Below are 19,893 nucleotides of genomic sequence, written 5' to 3'. Positions count from 1 at the left end.
TCTGCACATGTGATACAAGCATTGCAATGGTATTTGATGTTCTGACAGGTCTTATAAGACTCATGAAAGAATATATTAAACACAGTGTTAAACTTGATTTGCTTTCTCCCCTCCATTCTGCAATGCCTTTTAGTAAAAGTGCCTGTGGCATAAAAGCGAACTGCATTCCTGTGCTATTCCTTTGCTGCATTACAGCTTTCCCTTTCACTGTGACTTTTCTACTAAAGAAGGAGAAACTCAAAAAGCTGCAATGCACTGCAGGGGGGAAATCCTGCTTTGGGAACGCAAATAGGCAAAAGGAACATCAATATCAGCTTCAGGGCCCAGGCACCAGTTAAACACTTGATTTCTGTATCCGTTGTACATTCATCTGTATAAAAACCCAGCACCTGGGTATGGTGTGAACTGAAGGACACTGCAGCAGCACTGAAATCAGCACGTTCCCAGGAAATGCAAATGGACCGGAGTTTATACAGTGCTGAGTTTAGATGTAAATAGAACAACTGATAGCTTGGATTTTGTATTAAATATTTGTAACATAAGGCTACTTTTGTTTACGATTTAGGATTAGCAAAGCACTGCAGAACAGGCGAGCAAACTTAGCAAAAAAAAGTAAAAGCAGAGGGGGGGCAGTCAATGCAGCATAATATGAGACACTAGAGAGAAAGAGGGAGCCTACAGCCCCTTCTGTACGTTACTAAATTACCTGGAAAGAGAAAAGAACCTGCATATGCGTATTGTCTCCTTACCGTGGATGTGAATGATCCTGTCAAGATACACAGTGGAGTTACCATGGTGTGCAGCCCAACACAAAGGAATTAGCACCAGGCAAAGTAGGCTCTTCATCTTCAGAAGCCAAAGGGATCTTCTTCACTGAAAGAGCATCACATAGAAGGGAGCTTGAGAACATTAGAAAGCTTTCCGTCCTTGCAGCAGCTGCTGCTGCCTAACTTGGCATTACAGTAAAGTGGTCTCTCAACCTATCCTGCACTGACCAAGTTTGCTAGAACTACTACATGAGGTAAATAATGCATCAGTAAACTTCTCCCTGCACATTTATTGCATTCAAACCTAACAATCTGGTACATGCACAAAAAAACAATGCAAAATCCAAAATGTCATGGCAACATTATAACTTGTTAATGCAGTTGCAGGTTACAAACTAAGCAATAAAGGGTTACTGCATAAACATGAAACAATAGCGATAGGAACCTGACAAATGTTTCAAATGAAAGTAAAATGTTTTGTTTTGCATAGTTTCACTTATATAATGATAACTATATAAATAAGCTGGTAAAGTCTATTGTTTACATTGCATTAAAAAGCTACTTACCATTTTAACCTGATATATAATACAGAGGGTACAAGCATGCATGCAGGCAGCATAGTGGTTTATGTATACTACCACTGCAGTTGCCCTGATTGATTTTCATTCATTTTTACGTAGAATGCTGACATGCTCCTTTGATGTGCGAGGGAAAGTCTCTGCAGTCAGCAGGCAGAGGTACTGCAGAGGAATCCTTACTACAAGGTAGGGTAATAATAGTGATTTTATAGCTCACTGTCATCACTGTAAAATTATGTTCATAGGAACAATTCCTAAGGATGAACTTGTTCCCTTGACTATTTCCTAGGAAGTATTTTTATGAATATAACTTTATATTTTCATTATTTGCCAGTATTTTTTCCACTGTTACTTAGAAAAGGAATAAATACAATGATTATGGCTGGACTCATACTATAACCCTTGGTACACCAGCCAATTCACTGCAAGAGGGACAGAGTTGCAGGAATTTTACAGTTCTAGACTAAATGTAGAAACTATGGAGCTGACCAGTGATGTCAATTCTATGATCTACAGCAGACGAACAGTTAAAACTAGTCATGTGGCACAAGCATACCCAATGAGAAGCCATATTTATGCATGCTTTGGGGAAGCTGATTACTACATATAACTAATCCTTTTGTAGGGGACTGGTAAAATAGGTAACCCTACCCTCAAGCAGCCCCCTAGATCTTAGACAGCTGAGGTGGTCCTTAGTTGTAGAAGGATCAAAGTTCCTGTTCTTTGGTTAAAGTATGGCCCTGGCAGTTGAGAAACTGTCCAGAAGGTGTCACTGTTCTAAAGTATATAAGTTCAAGCGCACATGATCTGGGTACTTTTCTGAGAGATTTCACCTGAGCAGGCAGGGGGAACCAAAGGGCAACCTAGGCCCAGTTATGCCTAGTTACAGATAGGCTATCCCTTGTTATACATTACACTAGGGGGCACATTCATGAAATCACGAGTTCGAATCCCAAATGGGAAAAATTCGGACTGGATATGATAATTTCTGAAGATCACAAATATCATGAAAATGCCTACGAAAAAAATCGTATTAGTCACGATAATATCGCATTGGCGATCCGAAATTTTTGTACCGAACGATTGTAAACAGCGGGAAAACCTTTCTGACTTTGATCCTTCTGTGCATGATTTTGGAAGCCTCAGATAGGAATCAATGGCACTCTGCAGCTCCAACCTGGCCCAAGGAAAGCCTCCCATAGGACTCAATGGCACTCTGCAGCTCCAACCCGGCCCAAGGAAAGTCTCCCATAGGGCTCAATGGCACTCTGCAGCTCCAACCCGGCCCAAGGAAAGTCTCCCATAGGACTCAATGGCACTCTGCAGCTCCAACCTGGCCCAAGGAAAGCCTCCCATAGGACTCAATGGCACTCTGCAGCAGCTCCAACCTGGCCCAAGGAAAGTCTCCCATAGGGCTCAATGGCACTCTGCAGCTCCAACCTGGCCCAAGGAAAGTCTCCCATAGGGCTCAATGGCGCTCTGCAGCTCCAACCTGGCCCAAGGAAAGTCTCCCATAGGGCTCAATGGCGCTCTGCAGCTCCAACCTGGCCCAAGGAAAGTCTCCCATAGGGCTCAATGGCGCTCTGCAGCTCCAACCCGGCCCAAGGAAAGTCTCCCATAGGGCTCAATGGCGCTCTGCAGCTCCAACCCGGCCCAAGGAAAGTCTCCCATAGGGCTCAATGGCGCTCTGCAGCTCCAACCCGGCCCAAGTAAAGTCTCCCATAGGGCTCAATGGCGCTCTAGGTGTGATATGTCCCCCTAGGTGTGATAGAGAGAAATAGGGCTAGCTACATAAGCAGCCTGAGCTCCATCAAGGAAATTTAGTAAGGATTAGAATTCTGTTTGCACTACTATCCAGCGTAGGGACCAATTGGCGGTATATTTATCATGCTGTGTAAAAAGTTAGAAAACCAAAGCAAAGCATCTGATTGGCTGCTATGAGCAAAATCACAGGTAATGCTTCACTCCACTTTTTACACAGCATGATAAATATACCCCCATGTGTACAGACCTAGAGAAGCTCGCCTAGGTTCCACTTGAGAGGAAGCATGAAAGCTGGGATTGACACTTTTGAGTTGAAATAATCAACTGTTTGATGTCTGACCCTAAGTACTGAATGCTTGAAGCTATATTTGTAAGTATATAATAGAGTAACATATTCTATCACTTACCGTATTTTTCGCCGTATAAGAGGAAAAGTTTGTGCGTCTTATACGGCGAATGCTCCTTCCTCTATGTGCCGGGGCTCTCTGCCGCATACTCGCTTTGATAAGGTTGCGCCCGTGCGTAATGACGTCACACGCACAGGGCGCAACCTTAAAAAAGCACAGAAGCCGCTGGAAGCCGCGGCACAGAGAGGAAGACATCCCAGGAGCCGGAGGCCGCTGGGGGGAAATGGAAGGTGCTTGGGGGCCCGGGGGGGGGGGGGGGGGTGGAAGCTGAAGTATGCTGTGGGTGCCTTGGGGGAGCTGGAGGATACTTGGGGGGGCCCAGGGGGAAGCTGAAGGATACTTGGGGGGGCCCTGGGGGAAGCTGAAGGATACTTGGGGGGGGCCTGGGGGAAGCTGAAGGATACTTGGGGGGGCCCTGGGGGAAGCTGAAGGATACTTGGGGGGGCCTGGGGGAAGCTGAAGGATACTTGGGGGGGCCCTTGGGGAAGCTGAAGGATACTTGGGGGGGCCTGGGGGAAGCTGAAGGATACTTGGGGGGGGCCTGGGGGAAGCTGAAGGATACTTGGGGGGGCCCTTGGGGAAGCTGAAGGATACTTGGGGGGGCCTGGGGGAAGCTGAAGGATACTTGGGGGGGGCCTGGGGGAAGCTGAAGGATACTTGGGGGGGGCCTGGGGGAAGCTGAAGGATACTTGGGGGGGCCTGGGGGAAGCTGAAGAATACTTGGGGGGGCCTGGGGGAAGCTGAAGGATACTTGGGGGGGGCCTGGGGGAAGCTGAAGGATACTTGGGGGGGCCTGGGGGAAGCTGAAGGATACTTGGGGGGGGCCTGGGGGAAGCTGAAGGATGCTTGGGGGGGGCCCTGGGGGAAGCCTCATTATGTGCGAGCCCAGAGACAATTAACTTTATACAGTTGATATAAAATATTTTACTACAGTATTTGCTTCAGAATCTTTTTTTTCTAGATTTTCCTCATTTAAAATTGGGTGCGTCTTATATTCCGGAGCGTCTTATAGGGCGAAAAATACGGTATGTCTAGTAATTCTCAATGACTATTGTTAAAGATGAGTGAATCTGTTCCATTTCACTTTGCCTATAAATTTGGGAAATGGGAAAAATTTGCGCAATGTTGCTACTGCACAAGTTTTTTGACACATGCAACTTGAAGTATATTTTTGATGTTAGCACAAGTTTTTTTTATGCGACTGCAACTTATTTGACACAACCATGACTTTTTTTTGCCACAACCGCATATTTTTCTCACTCATCAGAATTTTTGTCGTGACAAATTTTTGTGGCAGTTTCGCAAAATATTCACCAAAGGGTGAATCCATGCCTGGCAAAAAATCACTAACTATTGTGCAAGATTCTGTTAATAAAGCCTTTTCTTTTTTAGTTCCAGAGCGGCTGGATCCCATTTTATTGATTTTCCTGAGCAATACAGTTCTATAACACCCTGCCTCCAATATTACACATCTGTAGGTAAAGCTGCTAGTACTTGGAGCAATGAGTACCTCCATTTGACTATAGTCTTACACTTTTAGAAAAACACACCAATGCTTAAGTCTCTTGCAACCACAAGTTAACTTCTTAATTAAAGGAACAGTAACACCAAAAAATTAAAGAGCTTTAAAGTAATACAAATATAATGCATTGTTGCCCTGCACTGGTAAAACTGGTATGTTTGCTACAGTAACACTACTATAATTTATATAATAAGCTGCTGTGTAGCCATGGGGGCAGCCATTCAAGCTGGAAAAAAGGAGAAAAGGCACAGGTTACATAGCAAATAACAGATATGTTCTGTAGAATACAATAGTGTTTTATCTGTTATCTGCTATGTGCCTGTGCCTTTTCTCCTTTGAATGGCTGCCTCCATGGCTACATAGCAGCTTACTTATATAAATTCTAGTAGACTTTCTGAAGTAAACACACAACTTTTACCAGTGCAGGGCAGCAGCACATTATATTTTAGTTACTTTTAAACACTTTCATTTTTTGGTGTTACTGTTCCTTTAAGAAAAACTTTCAAGATAGGAGGTATCCCTTAGCAAAGCACCTTTTATGTGCATTCTAGACCCTGAGTTGCTCCTGTAGGATATGCTGTAACCTTGCAATGTAGAATATAAGATGCCGGGATAAAAGTTCTTCAGTGGCACAGGGACCCTATTCTTCCACTAAGGGATGATTCTTTTAGGGCACGAATATTTACTGGGGTCTCTAGCCCCCTCAGCAGCATGCACTCATCAAGAGGTGGGCAAAAAGGAAGAGCCATGGGCTCCTACCTATTGTAAGCATAAAACAGGAACTAGTCATTACCTCTCTCAACCAATAGGGAAATCTATTCCACCTCCTGATTAACCCACAACATGCCTGCAAAGTCAGTTAACTACAGGGTTGCTGATACGCTAACTCAGAAAGAGAGCTGTTGAGCCAAATAGCCTGGAATGTCTTGTGGGTTTAGATCGCCATCAAGTATAATAGAGGTAAAGGACCCGTTATCCAGAATGCTCAGGACCAAGGGTATTCTGGTTAAGGGGTCTTTCTGTAATTTAGATCTCCATACCTTAAGTCTACTAAAAAATGAATAAAACATTGATTAAACCCAATAGGATTGTTTCGGCTCCAATAAGGATTATTTATATCTTAGTTGGGATCAATTACAAGGTACTGTTTTATTACTACAGAGAAAAAGGAGTCTATGGGAGACGGGCTTTCCATAATTCATTTTATTTGCATGTAAAAGTGTATTTCAAATTAACTTCCTCCAAAAGTTTTGAGTGTACAGTAAGGAATCTTAGGTTTTGGTATTTGTATAGTTATAATATCTGTAGGGTTAATGGGAATTTTTCCCTGCATTTATTTACAGCACATGCACTCCTATTGAGTTATATCCCAAACTTCAATCTACTTTAGTTTAAACTTTCTATTTTAACTCAACATTGAAGTGGTACCTCTGGTTGTACACGAACACTGTTCCTGTCTATGAAGGAGTTTTAGCATGGGATTTGTTATTTACAGTTTACATTTTAGTTAAAGGCTATTTCTTGTTATTAAGGGGAAAGAGTGGCTTTAGGCAAAATAAGTTGCTTGAAGTGAATGCTGTAATGTCACAGGTTTTATGGTAAGCTTCTATTTATGGGTCTTTCTGAAGTAAATCCAAATCGGTATGTTCGGAGGAGATGCATTTTTATCTCCAGGCACTAAGCCTATTAAGAAGCGGCACTACACTAACTTTCAGTGATCTTATTCACTACACTACCTAACTGCAGAGCCCTCAAGGTATTAAAATGGTTTCATGGTAAGTATATAAGGAAGATTAAGAGAGGGGCTTGTACACTGTCAGAAAAGATATAATATCATATGATTATAAATATTTAACCTGTTATACCCCAATTTATTTTATAATTATTATTTTTTATAAAGTACCATCGCCTCTTGAAGTGCTTTACAGAGTAAGGGAATTAAAGTACAAGACATAACAGTTTACATGTACAACACAGACATAGTGCCTGAATAGATGCACTTAGTTACAATTTCATTTTGTTAAAAGACAATGGAGGGAGGGCCCTGCCCAATAGATCTTAAAATAAGAAAGAAAAGGAGACTATTATTTGGTGTAAAGTCCTTTTGGTTAACATAGTGGTATGTGAATAATTAAATATAAACAAAATCAGTAGATAGTGAGTAAGAAGGTTAGGAAGGTGGTCAAGTTGCTGAGGGTATAGGCTTGAATGAAAAGCTGAGTTTTAAAGTGGTTATTTGAAGTCCTGTAGGTTCTCGGGGGTGTCTAATAGGACAGGGAAGAGAGTGGCAAAGGATGCATATACCACATGAAAAGTCCTGGATGAAGAACAGTGAAATACTGTAGGTCATGCTCAGACTAAAGATGATGCAACATTGTTAAGTAGGTACAGGTATAGGATCCCTTATCCGGAAACCCGTTATCCAGAAAGCTCCGAATTACGGAGAGCCTGTCCAGGGCCGGAACTAGGGGTAGGCAGAAGAGGCAGCTGCCTAGGGCGCAACGATTTAGGGGCGCCAGGCAGGAGCCTCTCCTGCCTACCCCTAGTGCTAATTTGTCATTGCCTCCGCCGCTTGTCATTAGTGGCGGAGGCAATGACCGACTAACCGCCCGACCCCCCTGCACTTCCTCCTGTGCATTGGCTCGCATGCGCCGTTCGGGGGGGCGGGGAGGTGGGCGGAGTTGGCTGACCGGGTTGCCTAGGGCGCCCGGTCGGCTTGGCCCACCCCTGAGCCTATCTCCCATAGACTCCATTTTAATCAAATAATTCAGAATTTTAAAACTGATTTCCTTTTTCTCTGTAGAAATAAAACAGTACCTGTACTTGATCCCAACTAAGATATAATTAATCCTTCTTGGAGGCAAAACAATCCTATTGGGTTTAATAAATGTTTTATTGATTATTTAGTAGACTTAAGGTATGGAGATCCAAATTACAGAAAGACCCCTTATCCGGAATACCCTTGGTCCCGAGCATTCTGGATAATGGGTCCTATACCTGTACAAGGATTTGGAACTGATGTCTGTGTATGATAGGCAACCAGTTCAGGGACGGTAGAGAGTGGCAGCTCTCCACATATATATTGTACTCAAGAACATATGAAATTAAGATATGCCCAAAAAGTCTTACAGAGTAAGGAAAATGGAATGGAATAGAAGTTAAAAAACATCGAAGGGTAGAACCCAGATTTCCCCCAGATCTTCTGCCACATATTGTAAAACACACCATGTTGCAAATATATAGGGCAACTATTTTGGGGGTGCAGAGTAAATACCTTTATCAGAGCCCCTACAATAAAAAGTAAATATTCATATAAGCCCCCAAATAACTTACTTGTAAAGGACCCCACAGGGTCATGTTAATTTCTGATGATAGTCCTCCGGAATAGTGAATGTAATAAAAGGAAGAAGAGAGGTATCACTTATCAGATCAAGTTCCCTAGAATTAAGTGATCCTACTCTCCATCATACAGCTCTCAAGACAGCACAACAAGCTTTCAGTAAATAGAAGTAAATGGTATGCTACTGAATAACACATTTTTATGGAAAAGTAATGTACAGGCACAAAGGTTGGACAAAAACAGGTGTAAAGGATATAAACTCCAGTGTGTTAAAAGTAAGGAAGTAAATAAGAAAAGTTACAGAGTGCCCAGCAGAGAAGTACATTACTATTGATTTCATTATTATATCAATACCTGTTGTCTGAATGCCAAATTCTAGCTCAGCATAATATTTGTATGTCTGCCAACTAAAAGCAAAGAGATGAATGCGAAATTTAGACAATTAAATTTAAGTTTTAGTTTTTAACGTGACACCTTACACTAAAAGACAAAAGGAAAAAACTGTAGGAATTAAATTCTTATTAAAACAGCATATTTTGTAGAGACCCCTTTTGCAGAAATTGTAGCTTTACATTTGTGGGGGGTAAATATGCCTCAGCTTTGCACAATCTGTGGGAGTTATTTTGGCACATTTTTCCAAGCAGGACTGTTTTGGCTGTTTACGATAGTCAGAAGATACTTGTACACCTCAGTTCCCAGACAGCGCCCCAAGTATTCTCAAACAATCCATAACTGCATTAAGATCAGGGCTTTGGATGTCCAAATGCAATAAACTCCACTAACTGTTAGACCCAATCCAGTGGTACTTTGGCTTAGTGTTTGGGAAGATTGTTCTGCTGAAAGAGGAAAGAGGAACTGCTGTATTACAAGGTGCTTTCATGGGAAAACAAGGCCTTTACTACTGGACGTTGGCAGGCCAGTGGGCCAAGGCCTCTACTGGCTTCTTTTTAGTAGATTTTTTTATTAATATTTGATCCCTGAATCCTTATATTAGGGGTTAATCAAACCTCTACATAGAAACATGGGGGCAACCCTAAGATACATTGAATTAGGTTTCTTGTGTTGAGAATACATTGAAAATCTTTATGGTATCCAAGATACCATAATCATGAAAAGATTGGTAAGTAGTGATGAGTGAATATGTCCCCTTTCACTTCGCGAAACAACGGCAAAATTTGTGAAACAGCAAAAAATCGATGAAACACGATGAACCTTTTTTTTGACATGCAATGAATTTTTCTTGGTGAATTTTCAGTTAAGGCCAAATGCAGAAATTCGCTGCGAATCCATGCCTGGCAAAAAAATTCACTCATCACTATTGGCAAGCCACCTAAGAGGTGGCCAGTACCATTAGCCCAAAGGATAGGATCTGATAGGAGGTAAGGAAAAGATACAAATTATCTCATTGCTCCTCAATTATAGGTTACCCAACAAAAAGCCTCTTACCTCTTTAGGGTGAAGACACACAGAGCTACTAGTAGCAGCTACTTGTCGTGGCTACTAAAATAGACAATTCTGATCATTTACTGATAATTGTCTATATGTATGTTTTAGCAGAGTCATTTCTCAGTATTCTCTATGGCAGGGTATTTTCTGGCATTTAGTAGCCATAAAAAAGTAGCTGTTACTAGTAGCTCTGTGTGTCCACCTTTATAGGTGCAGTATACCTCCTTGTTCAACATGAGTTCTATGAATAGAACTTGTGCTGAAAATATAAAGAACTTCTTACCTATTGTTTAAAAACAGAGCAAACAGAGGAACTAAAGCTGCTCCGACCAAATGTCGTCCCTCTTCATTAAATTAAAGTTAAACAAAGGAGGATATTGCCCCTTTTAAGCATTGTATTATCCTACCCACAGTTTTAATGCCTTCAAAGATCCAAACCAGTTTAATGCTCAAGCGATCAGTAACCAGACTATATATATATTTTCAAAGATGTAAAGTTGTTGATTGTATTGTGTTTAAGCTTTGAGGTTTTGTGTATCTGTAGTCTCATTTTCATTATTTTCCATTTTTTCTACAATAAATGCATTTCCTAGCGACAATAGTATTTGTTAGAAAGAACCACTTTTCAATTTCCATTTGTTTGCAGAATGACACATGTAATACTTCAGCCGGTGAGCATTTCATTTTTATACTGTTCAGAGCTTTTCCTGGGAGAGTTTCACTTCTGTTGAACATTTCTCCTTTATGACATTTGAGAGCAAAGGTGACTTAAATTTTGATGGAACAAACAATTCCGGAATTTTAACGTGCCCTCTCGTAACCAACCTGCTGATGCCTACCTTTCTTTGTAATAAGTTTTTTCCTATTCACGGCTATTTAATGAAAAAAATTCATATATCATTCCTTTTAAAATTCCATTAAAAGAAGCTGATAGAAAAGCTAAAAACAATGCTGAGGGCACATTAAGGATTAATATTGTGGTATTTATAGTCCTGGCTTCATGGAAAAAGGAGTCATAGGCAAAATATACACTTCAGCTGTTTAACAAATAATAAATAAACATATTGTGCTTTTGTATTCCATGATTATTGCTACTTATACATATTTATGTTATAGGCACTGGTATTGATGTAGGGAAATTGTTATTGCTTCCTTAGGAGAAGTGATATAATTATGTGAAGTCTCTTGACTGCAGGTATCATGTACATTCTGATGCACTAAGGGAATCTTGGACTTCCTGCATACATATACCAGAGGGATCCTAACCTTTTGTGCACATATAAAAGACACATATATATGTAGGGTTAATGTGCCCCTATGGCGTTAAACCCTACATTTCCTTTCTCCTTGTCACTGGGCAAGAATTAATGTAACTATTTGGTATTAACATATACCGTATTATTGGCCCAAGGCTAGACCATACCTTACCACACTTTAATATAGTGTTAGGAGAGGGGTAGTTTTTTCTTCTTGGCCTGCAGTATCTGACCAGAGTGGATGTCTCCAGGAAGCCTGGGATCCACAAGGCCCAGAAGTATTAGGCCCTAAAGGGACAAGTACCCTTAGAGAAGTCGGGGAACAGAGACCCCGTGAGTGAGGGAATAGCAAGGGCAGAATATCTCTTGTCATAGCATGTGTAGCTGGTGAGATAGACAGCAAATGTAGTAAGAACAGTTTGTGGCTCCATCTAGGAGCATAGAGGATAAGTTCTCTTTTACAAGCTCTGCTGCCTTATTTTAGGGACCACGGTTAAGACACAGGTTGCAGGATAGTGTTCATCCCTGAACCACCGCTGGCCATTAGGGATCCAGTCCAATAAGGCTGATAATCTAAGGATACAGAACTACATCTCTATACCCCCCACAGTGGTGCAGAACTGTTTTACTTTACATTTCACTGAATCTGCCTTGCTCTAATACCTCATGGTCCGTGAGTATATTGCTAAACCCTGCCTCATCGAGTTTGTATGCACAAATAAATCAGTTGTTAATTAGTTCATCAAGAGCTCCTGGCGTCCATTTTCTTAATTGCTGCTTACACGTCACAGTGCGAGGTGTTACACAACACCCTCCATAAAGAAACTTCCCCTTAGTGAGGGCCAATCCTGTGAAAGAGGAGTCCAGTGTACCCCATGCTCTATCACTAGCTGGACATTTTGACTAATATAGCCAAAAAGGGGTTACATATACATAACTGTATTTGCATATTGGGTGCTGTACTTTTACCTGTTCTATCTTTGTACAGGGTACAGGTATAGGACCCATTATCCAGAATACTTGGGACCAAAGGCAATCCGGATAAGGGGTCTTTATGTAATTTGGATCTCCATACCTTAAGTCTACTAAAAAATCAATAAAACATTAATTAAACCCAATAGGATTGTTTTGCTTCCAATAAGGATTAATTGTATCTTAGTTGGGATCAAATACAAGGCACAGTTTTATTTGTACAAAGAAATAGGAAATCAGTTTTAAAAATCTAAATTATTTGATTAAAATGGAGTCTATGGGAGACAGGCTTTCCATAATTCGTATCTTTCTGGATAATGGGTTTCTGGATAATGGATCCCATACCTTTACAAGGCCCTCCCAATGGAAGATGGATTTCTCTACTCCTGTCTGTATACTTGAGTCCATACTCTGCCAAGGGTACAAAACCCTTTTGCTCTTCTTATTGGAGACTAAATACCATGAGTCCTAGAGTGACCTATAGTAGGATCTACTAGCTACTCCTACTGATGCCTCACTGATGCCATTTTTTGCTGCTTTTGGTCAGAAAGGTGATATAAAAAGACAGAAGTGACAGAAAGTCACCCCACCATGCAAACACACAAAGTGCCTTTAACTTTTGCAGTAAAGTCCATGTATTCTTTATAGTCTGCACTATTTAATTTACAGTATTGCATATTTAACCAGATTAACACGTTTTACTATGACAACATCTCTTTAAGAAAATGGGGTCCCTTTAATTGCAGATACAGCACAAAGATATATAGTGATTCAGGCAGTAAACTCTGCCAGTCCAAATACTCCAAGAGCCACAACAGAGAACAAAAATAGTTTTCTTTAGATTTAGTAGAGTTAGCCTTAAAAGGAAGCATCTCAAATAGAATAGACAGGGTTTTAAAACATCACACAACACCATTAGAATTTGTAGGACGTATTCCTTATTCCTCATTTAAAGATTGGCACGTGATCTTGTTATGATTACAGACAGCCGTGACCACAATTCCTTTGTTGCTCTTGTGTAATCAGTGATAATACCAAGTGTACATAATTGATTAATATAACCATCCTTTCTTTTTCTAGCAGGGATTTATATAGCGTAAAACACATGTAAACACAACAATTGCACAATATTTTATTCTTCGTTTATCGTAAAAAGCATATTGAAAATATTAAGAAGAAACTTTTTTTTCTTCTTTTGTTTGAGGGAAGATGATTAGTGATGAACGAATGGATTTGCAGCGAATTTCCGCATTTAACCATTGGCGAATTGTTTTGCGAAACTGCTGTGAAAATTAGCGCAGAAAAAATATGGTGCGTCAAATTGGGCGCGGTTGTGTCAAAATAGGCACAGTCGTGTCAAAATAGGTGCGGACGCATAAGAAACGATGCGGATGACAAAAAAAAGATGGAGGCGACAAAAAAAGATGTGGGTGACAAAAAGTCGCACAACAAAAGTGTTTCATAGATTTTTCCTTGGTTCACTCAGATTTGCTCATCACTAAAGATGATCTTCTATCTAGAAGAAGTAGACTAACTGTCTGTAACCACTGCACTAAGGGCTCTTTAGGTCTTTAGGTCTAGTTCAGACCTATGGAGGTTGCTCCATTCTGTAAGGATTTTACCAGATGGATTTCTCTGCTAGTAATATATAAAAAAAACAAAAAACAAAAGAGTGTTTACACACGTTCTCTCAAATACATTTGTACTATTTGTGGTGATTTCTCTTGTCTTTAGAAGTAGTTTTCGATATCAGGTCCAATCCATATTCAGTATGGCAGAAAATCACTTAAATATCGGTACTTAAAAAGGTGGGCAAATTCTAGACCAAATCAAAACCCTAATTAAAAAAAATTGGTGCCCCCAGGAAATCCTTTAAAAAAGTTCTGGGATTTATGAGGATTCTAAACCAAATCCTGACTTCGGTGTATCCCTAATTTAACTGCAGCTGAACTGTAGTTCCTAGAAGCATCACCTTGCTGGCTAAGGTCACCACCAGACACATGAAGGTTTCTGGCTGGACACAAGTCCATTACCCTAGCCCAGGGATCCCCAAACTTTTTTTACTTGTGAGCCATACTCGGATGTAAAAAGTGAGCCACACAAGCATGAACAAATTTCCTTGAGGATGCTAAATAAGTGCTGTGAATGGCTATTTGGTAGCCCTGTGTGGACTGCTAGCCCGAAGGAGGCTCTGCTTGGAGTAAAACTGTGTTTTATGCTTCCAAAATTTGTCTCCAAGCAAGAGATTTAAAAATGGGCACCTACTTTGAGGCCACTGAAAGCAACATCAAAGGGGGTGGGGAGCAACATGTTGACCCTGAGCCACTGGTTGGGAAACACTGGCCTAGCCAATTAACCATCAGCTGTATCTAGTGACAGTTTTAATGGTGAACTTTACTTGCTTTTACTGGTGAATTTAGGCTCTCTAGTTGTTAAAACTCCTGATTCTCTTTGCCGTGCTTAATATCTCAAGTTCCTTCTCTTCACCATACTGCCTCCATTACAAAGGTATTTAAAAAGTAAGAGAACATTAAAAACTGCAGCTGAGATATCCAAGTGTTAAAACTTCTCAGCAAATGGGCATGAAACGTTATTTTCTAGTGGTTTACACAAGTCCCAAAGGTCTTCTGTAAAATTTGAGCCTTAAGCATCCTCATTGCTGGAATTCTTAATCCCTGGCCACCCACCCACCTATATGGCTTAATAGGGTTGGACTGGGGGTGCAGGGCCCACCGGGGCTCCTGCCCCAGGGGCCCTGCAGGTGCCCCCACCAGCTGTGTCCCCTAAACCCCCCCTGCAGGGGCCCCCCTAACCCCCCGCAGAGTCCCCCACCCGACGTCCTCCTCTGAGCGTGCGTAAATTTAACGTGTCGGGGGAGGAACGGTCGGGAGTGTCAGCAAGCAGGGGTGGGCTAAGCCGACCGGGCGCCCTAGGCAACCGGGTCGGCCACCTCGCCCCTGCACCTTCCGCCCCCCCCTCGCGTTTCAGCGCGCATGCGCAGTTCCGGGGGAGGGGGGGGGGGCGGTGGCTACGTGATAGTTCATTGCCCCCACCGCGTATTGACAAGTGGCGGGGGCAATGAAAAAGGAGCTAGGGGTAGGCAGGAGAGGTTCCTGCCTGGCGCCCCCCAGTGTTTGCACCCTAGGCAGCTGCCTCTTCTGCCTACCCCTAGTTCCGGCCTTGTCAGCAAGGGTCAGCTCTGGCCGCCGGAGCCCACTAGGGCAGGGGCCCAGTCCGACCCTGTGGCTTAACCCCTGCATGTGTACTGCAAATGTAAAGTACCAATAACTGATACAAGAGGTAAAAGGGCCCTGTCCAAAAGAGCTTACAATCTAAAACGCGTGCAGTGGTGTAAAGGTGATAGCCTTGTTGGCTAATTAAGATGATAGCAAGCTTTCAAAACACTTTAGTTCCTTTTTCAAAGCTACATTTTTATGGAAAGAATGCAGAGCTCTCTATCATTTTAACTTTCTCCACCATTATGAATACTGGCATCAACTGATCAGTGTCTGCAATAACAAATAATAGCACTGTTCTCTGAATTCCAATAAAACCCCTTATACAGCAAGCTATGGATCCCAAACGTGTATAAGGAATAGCATACATAAAGAGTCTTACATCCTGCATAAAGAGACACAGCTTTTAGTTTCTATGTTTAAATGGTCACAGAATCCCTGATGGCTTTGATTTCATGATAATGTTCAGCCTGGGATACAATACCCTCCAGCCATTGAATGCCAGTGTCACAGCTTAGTGTCATATACTTCATATATTAAATATTTTCCCTTCAGTTTTTCAAATAAAATAAAGTATTGTGCTTTTTATAAATGCTTGTAAACCTTGCCTTACAACCAGCCTATGGCTCTTCTTTATAGCAATTATGATTGTAATAGGAATCAAACTACATTATCCTCTAAGTTGTCTCTGTGTTTCTATTTTATTGTCAGAAATATTTTCTGAATGTTACAGCCAAGGTTTTATGGTCAGGCCTGGCTCTGACAGCATCTTATTTTTATGCTGCAAAATTATCCTCACCTTCTCACTTATTTCTTTTAAATTGCCTTTCATTTTTTTTTTGTATTTTGGCTACTTTGTACTGTATGGTAAAACATTAATGTATTTTCTGTTCTAGAATAAGCTGTTTAATGCTGGATAGAGTATGCCTTTGCAATGCTGTAATATCAGCGGTACTTATATTATTATACAATCAATTGAGCTGAGTTGTACTTTATGCAGGAATAGTTCTGCAATGGAAGTTACTTTATTTTTAACTTACATACAACAGTATTCTATTCAGTTACCCTTGTTACCTACCATTCTGAAGAAGGAAGTACCCTCTGGTACTTAAAGGTACCAGAGGACCCTGGGCAAAATTTTATTGGTGGGACCCCACTGCCCCAAGAAATTTGTGATAGAATAACTCTCAGGCACGTTAAGTTCAATATAGCAAGGCAGGCAATGAAGAAAAGGTCTGCGCTTACTGAAGCAGACATGATGCCCAGGCATGCCACCCTGAACCAATGGCCCTGGGAGCAAATCAATTAAAAAAGGCAAAAAAAGTAAAAGAACAATATAACCAAACTGTAAAGCTCTCCCTGTAGATTAAAATGAGGGGTCTGCCATCTCTGTGATGCTTCTGTCAAAAGTTATCCCAATAAAAGGTGTGAAAGTGGGTTCCCTATCCTGGTGGAAATGCCCCTTTTGCCCATTTCTTAAAATGGCTCTGATCTGCAGTAGAGTTAGCTTTCCCAAGCAGGGTAAATTAAACAAAGTATCTTGTTAGGAATCTGGCTACATTAGAGACTAATTAAAGACCCAAACTGTGGGTTGGACCCAGAGCAGTAGCTGGGCTTAGCCTGAAAGCAAATTAGGGTGAGATTTGGGGACAATGCTTATTTACTCTTCAGGAAACAGCAATAGGTTCTATGTACAAAACCTATGACACTGGTACACACAAAATATTAGGTGGGAGGTAAAAAATGTGACTGACCTGCACAGTGCCCAGACCTCAACCCAACTGAAAACCTGCAGGATAAATTGAAATCCAAAAAAGTAGAGGGCTATTATATCAACACAGAGAGGTCATATTAATATCCATTATTTCAGAAGGCAGGTATCCAGACACATTTGCTAGATACTCTTTATAACATGATGTCAGTACAATTTGTTACTAGAGAGAGATAATAGGTATCTGTCCTAAAGGCTAAAGACCATAATATTATATGTGAACTAGTGCCTAATTATTTACGGGAAATTTGGACACCAATTTTGCCGCAATTCACACAGATCCCAGCAAAATCTTGATCATTCTTTTTTTATTGGCAATCCCATTTTGATATTTCACGGTGTATTTTTTCTGTAAATCTTGATCATGTTTTTTTTCTGTCAGTTTAAAGTTCTCTTAAAACCAACATTCTGGTGGCTTAGATAAGTGTCCAATGATTTACAGTAAGGAACTCATTTCAGTGCTAGCCTCAGGCAGGGGAGGCATTAGCATTAATCCTTGTATTTAATGGAAATGAGACTAATGCACAATGTACAATGCACAATGTGATAGAGATAGGCTAAACGCTTATATGCCTTATTCCCTATGGCTGGGCCTCTTGTACAAACAAGCCTTATGTTTTCAGTGACTTTTCATATAGTACATGTCTTGTGTTTCTTGTTTCAACAGGAAGCAGCTGAGATACAGTATTGTTCAAACTGGTACCCAGACCATCATTGAACCATCAACACATCCTGAGTCACAGCTTCCATAAAACATACACCAAGACCATCAAGACTTTCAAGAACACCATAGACCAAAAATATGTGTTCAAAGGAATTACTGCATGATGAAACCAATATATTCCATTTTGTTTGTCTCTATATATTACTCCAGACAAGCTCCTTTATTATCCAGCTTAATACTTGGAACTTTTTAATTTAAGTAACATATTAAATTGTATGAAATATAAAATACACAAATGGACCTGACGAGGTCTCTGTTGGGTGTACACAGGTGAATGAAGCCCATACAGAGGGAGCATAAGATATTGAGCAAACTGGGAAATATACAGGTTGGTTTATTAACCAGCGATGGGCAAATTTGCCTACAGGCAGTAACCAATGGCAACCAATCAAACTGGTGCATTTATAGTTCTACCTGCAGCTGACTGATAAAAGACAATTGGTGGCTGTAGGTTAACGCCCATGGGCCCATGAGCATTGTATCCTATGTGCATCTCTCAAAAAAATAAATTATTTTTGTTTTAGGTTTTCAGTTGTGCTTATTGCAACAAAATTGCACTTAGTACCTTTGTATCTCTTGATAAATAAAGATGACTCCTAAAATAATCCCACCCTATTACATGTTTCTTTGTAGCCAAGTAATTCAGATGGTTATCATATACTGGGTCGCTGCATCTGTTCACATAACAAATATCAAAGTGATCAAACGCACCCCAACCCACAACAGACAATGGCATGACATTTACCCACAATACACCTATCTTTATTAGCGCCAGTCACCACCCTGTGCCAAATTAACAGCGATTCCCTTTCTCTCTAACTAAAAGCAACATAAGGGCTCTGGCACACGGGGAGATTAGTCGCCCGCGCAAAAAATGTAAGTCGCCGGTGGGATGGCACACGCGGCGGCGCGATTTCGGCAAATCGGAGAGATTAGTCGCCCGCGAACAGGGAGATTTGTCGCAGGCGACTAATCTCCCTGTGTGCCAGAGCCCTAAGAGATTCCCAGTATGTCCATTGGTGCAACATTTCCTGAGAAAATGTGCAGAAAAAAAGCCACTTGCAGTATTTTGTATTAACAAAATGAGGCAGATGAGTTAAAAAGGGCTCTTTTATGAACTTCCTGGAACATAACTCTATGTTAAACATGCTGCTTCATGAATACACAAGGTGGCGACTGATGACAGAGCACGTTTGTGCTGCATTCGTTGTGATGTTACAGTATGAAAACAAGAGTAAAATGACTGTGGCCCCACGAAATGAAAGCATAACGTATGTGGAATGCCGAAGATTATGAAAGCACACAGGGCCCGATGCCTGCCGTAGGATGCCCACGGGAGACAGAGCCGAATGAACTAAGAAGGCTTCTTTCATACTGGAATGACCTTCAGAATGAATTACTGTCTAACTCAAATGGCTTCTTACATACAATTACTGTAAACTCACTTTTCAGAATTTAACAGAAATAGATTGTCAAGGACCTTTAGCGTTAACTGGGAAAACATAGAAAAGCAGTGTTACACATCTGAAGGACGGAATACACTCCCGAAACTTTAAGGCACAGTAAAGTCAAAAGGTTTTATTCTTCAGGGTGAGGCGACCTTATGCTTCCAACATCTCCTTCATTTTGCTAATTAATGAAAACCTCGCCATGCATCATGTTAAAAACCAATTACTGCTCTGCTGTAACTCTTTTCAGTGGAAATGTCTTAACATAACTAAGGCTGTCATGAGAAGGAATGATACTCTCTCACAATGCAATTATGCCTTTGGAATTTCTATTCCATGTAATTGATTGTCTTCTAAATTGTGCTGCTTTGTGGTAATTAAACGCTAGTTGAAAACATAGGTTTGCACAAAAGGCACAGCAAGTGAGCTTCATGTACAGTATGTGTTCCTGAGGCTAAACTAATCAGGTTTCTATCTAATGTTTGTGCAGGAATTGAATCGACAGCAATGCGTCTCTAAAGACGGACACAGAACGTAGGAAAGCATCAAATCCAACCCAGCGTTTGGGATTCACCTGCATCCATGGGTGGATTTTCATTAAGGCTTGGGGAGGCTTAGCCTCCATATATCTGCCTGACATCTCAAAAAAAGTTAAGAAAAAT

At 41.1% G+C, this 19,893-nt stretch overlaps 1 protein-coding gene and 1 long non-coding RNA gene across 2 annotated transcripts in view; one reads left to right on the top strand and one right to left on the bottom strand.

The window, feature by feature from the left end:
- hapln1 (hyaluronan and proteoglycan link protein 1) overlaps positions 1-19,893 on the bottom strand; it is a 78,077-nt gene that overhangs the window by 47,095 nt on the left and 11,089 nt on the right. The window contains exon 2 of the mRNA XM_002933930.5: positions 750-873. Coding sequence (XP_002933976.2) covers positions 750-846 — 97 coding nt within the window. The 5' untranslated portion in view covers positions 847-873. The remainder of the gene's footprint in view (positions 1-749; positions 874-19,893) is intronic.
- LOC116407681 lies at positions 859-18,306 on the top strand. Its single transcript, XR_004220497.1, has 3 exons — positions 859-1,021; positions 1,448-1,531; positions 17,727-18,306. It is a non-coding gene; the product is annotated as an uncharacterized LOC116407681 (long non-coding RNA).

This window comes from Xenopus tropicalis, chromosome 1, assembly GCF_000004195.4.
Source record: "Xenopus tropicalis strain Nigerian chromosome 1, UCB_Xtro_10.0, whole genome shotgun sequence".
NCBI lineage: Eukaryota > Metazoa > Chordata > Amphibia > Anura > Pipidae > Xenopus > Xenopus tropicalis.
The sequence above is the reverse complement of the archived record's forward strand: the minus strand, read 5'-3'. Positions and strand labels throughout refer to the sequence as shown.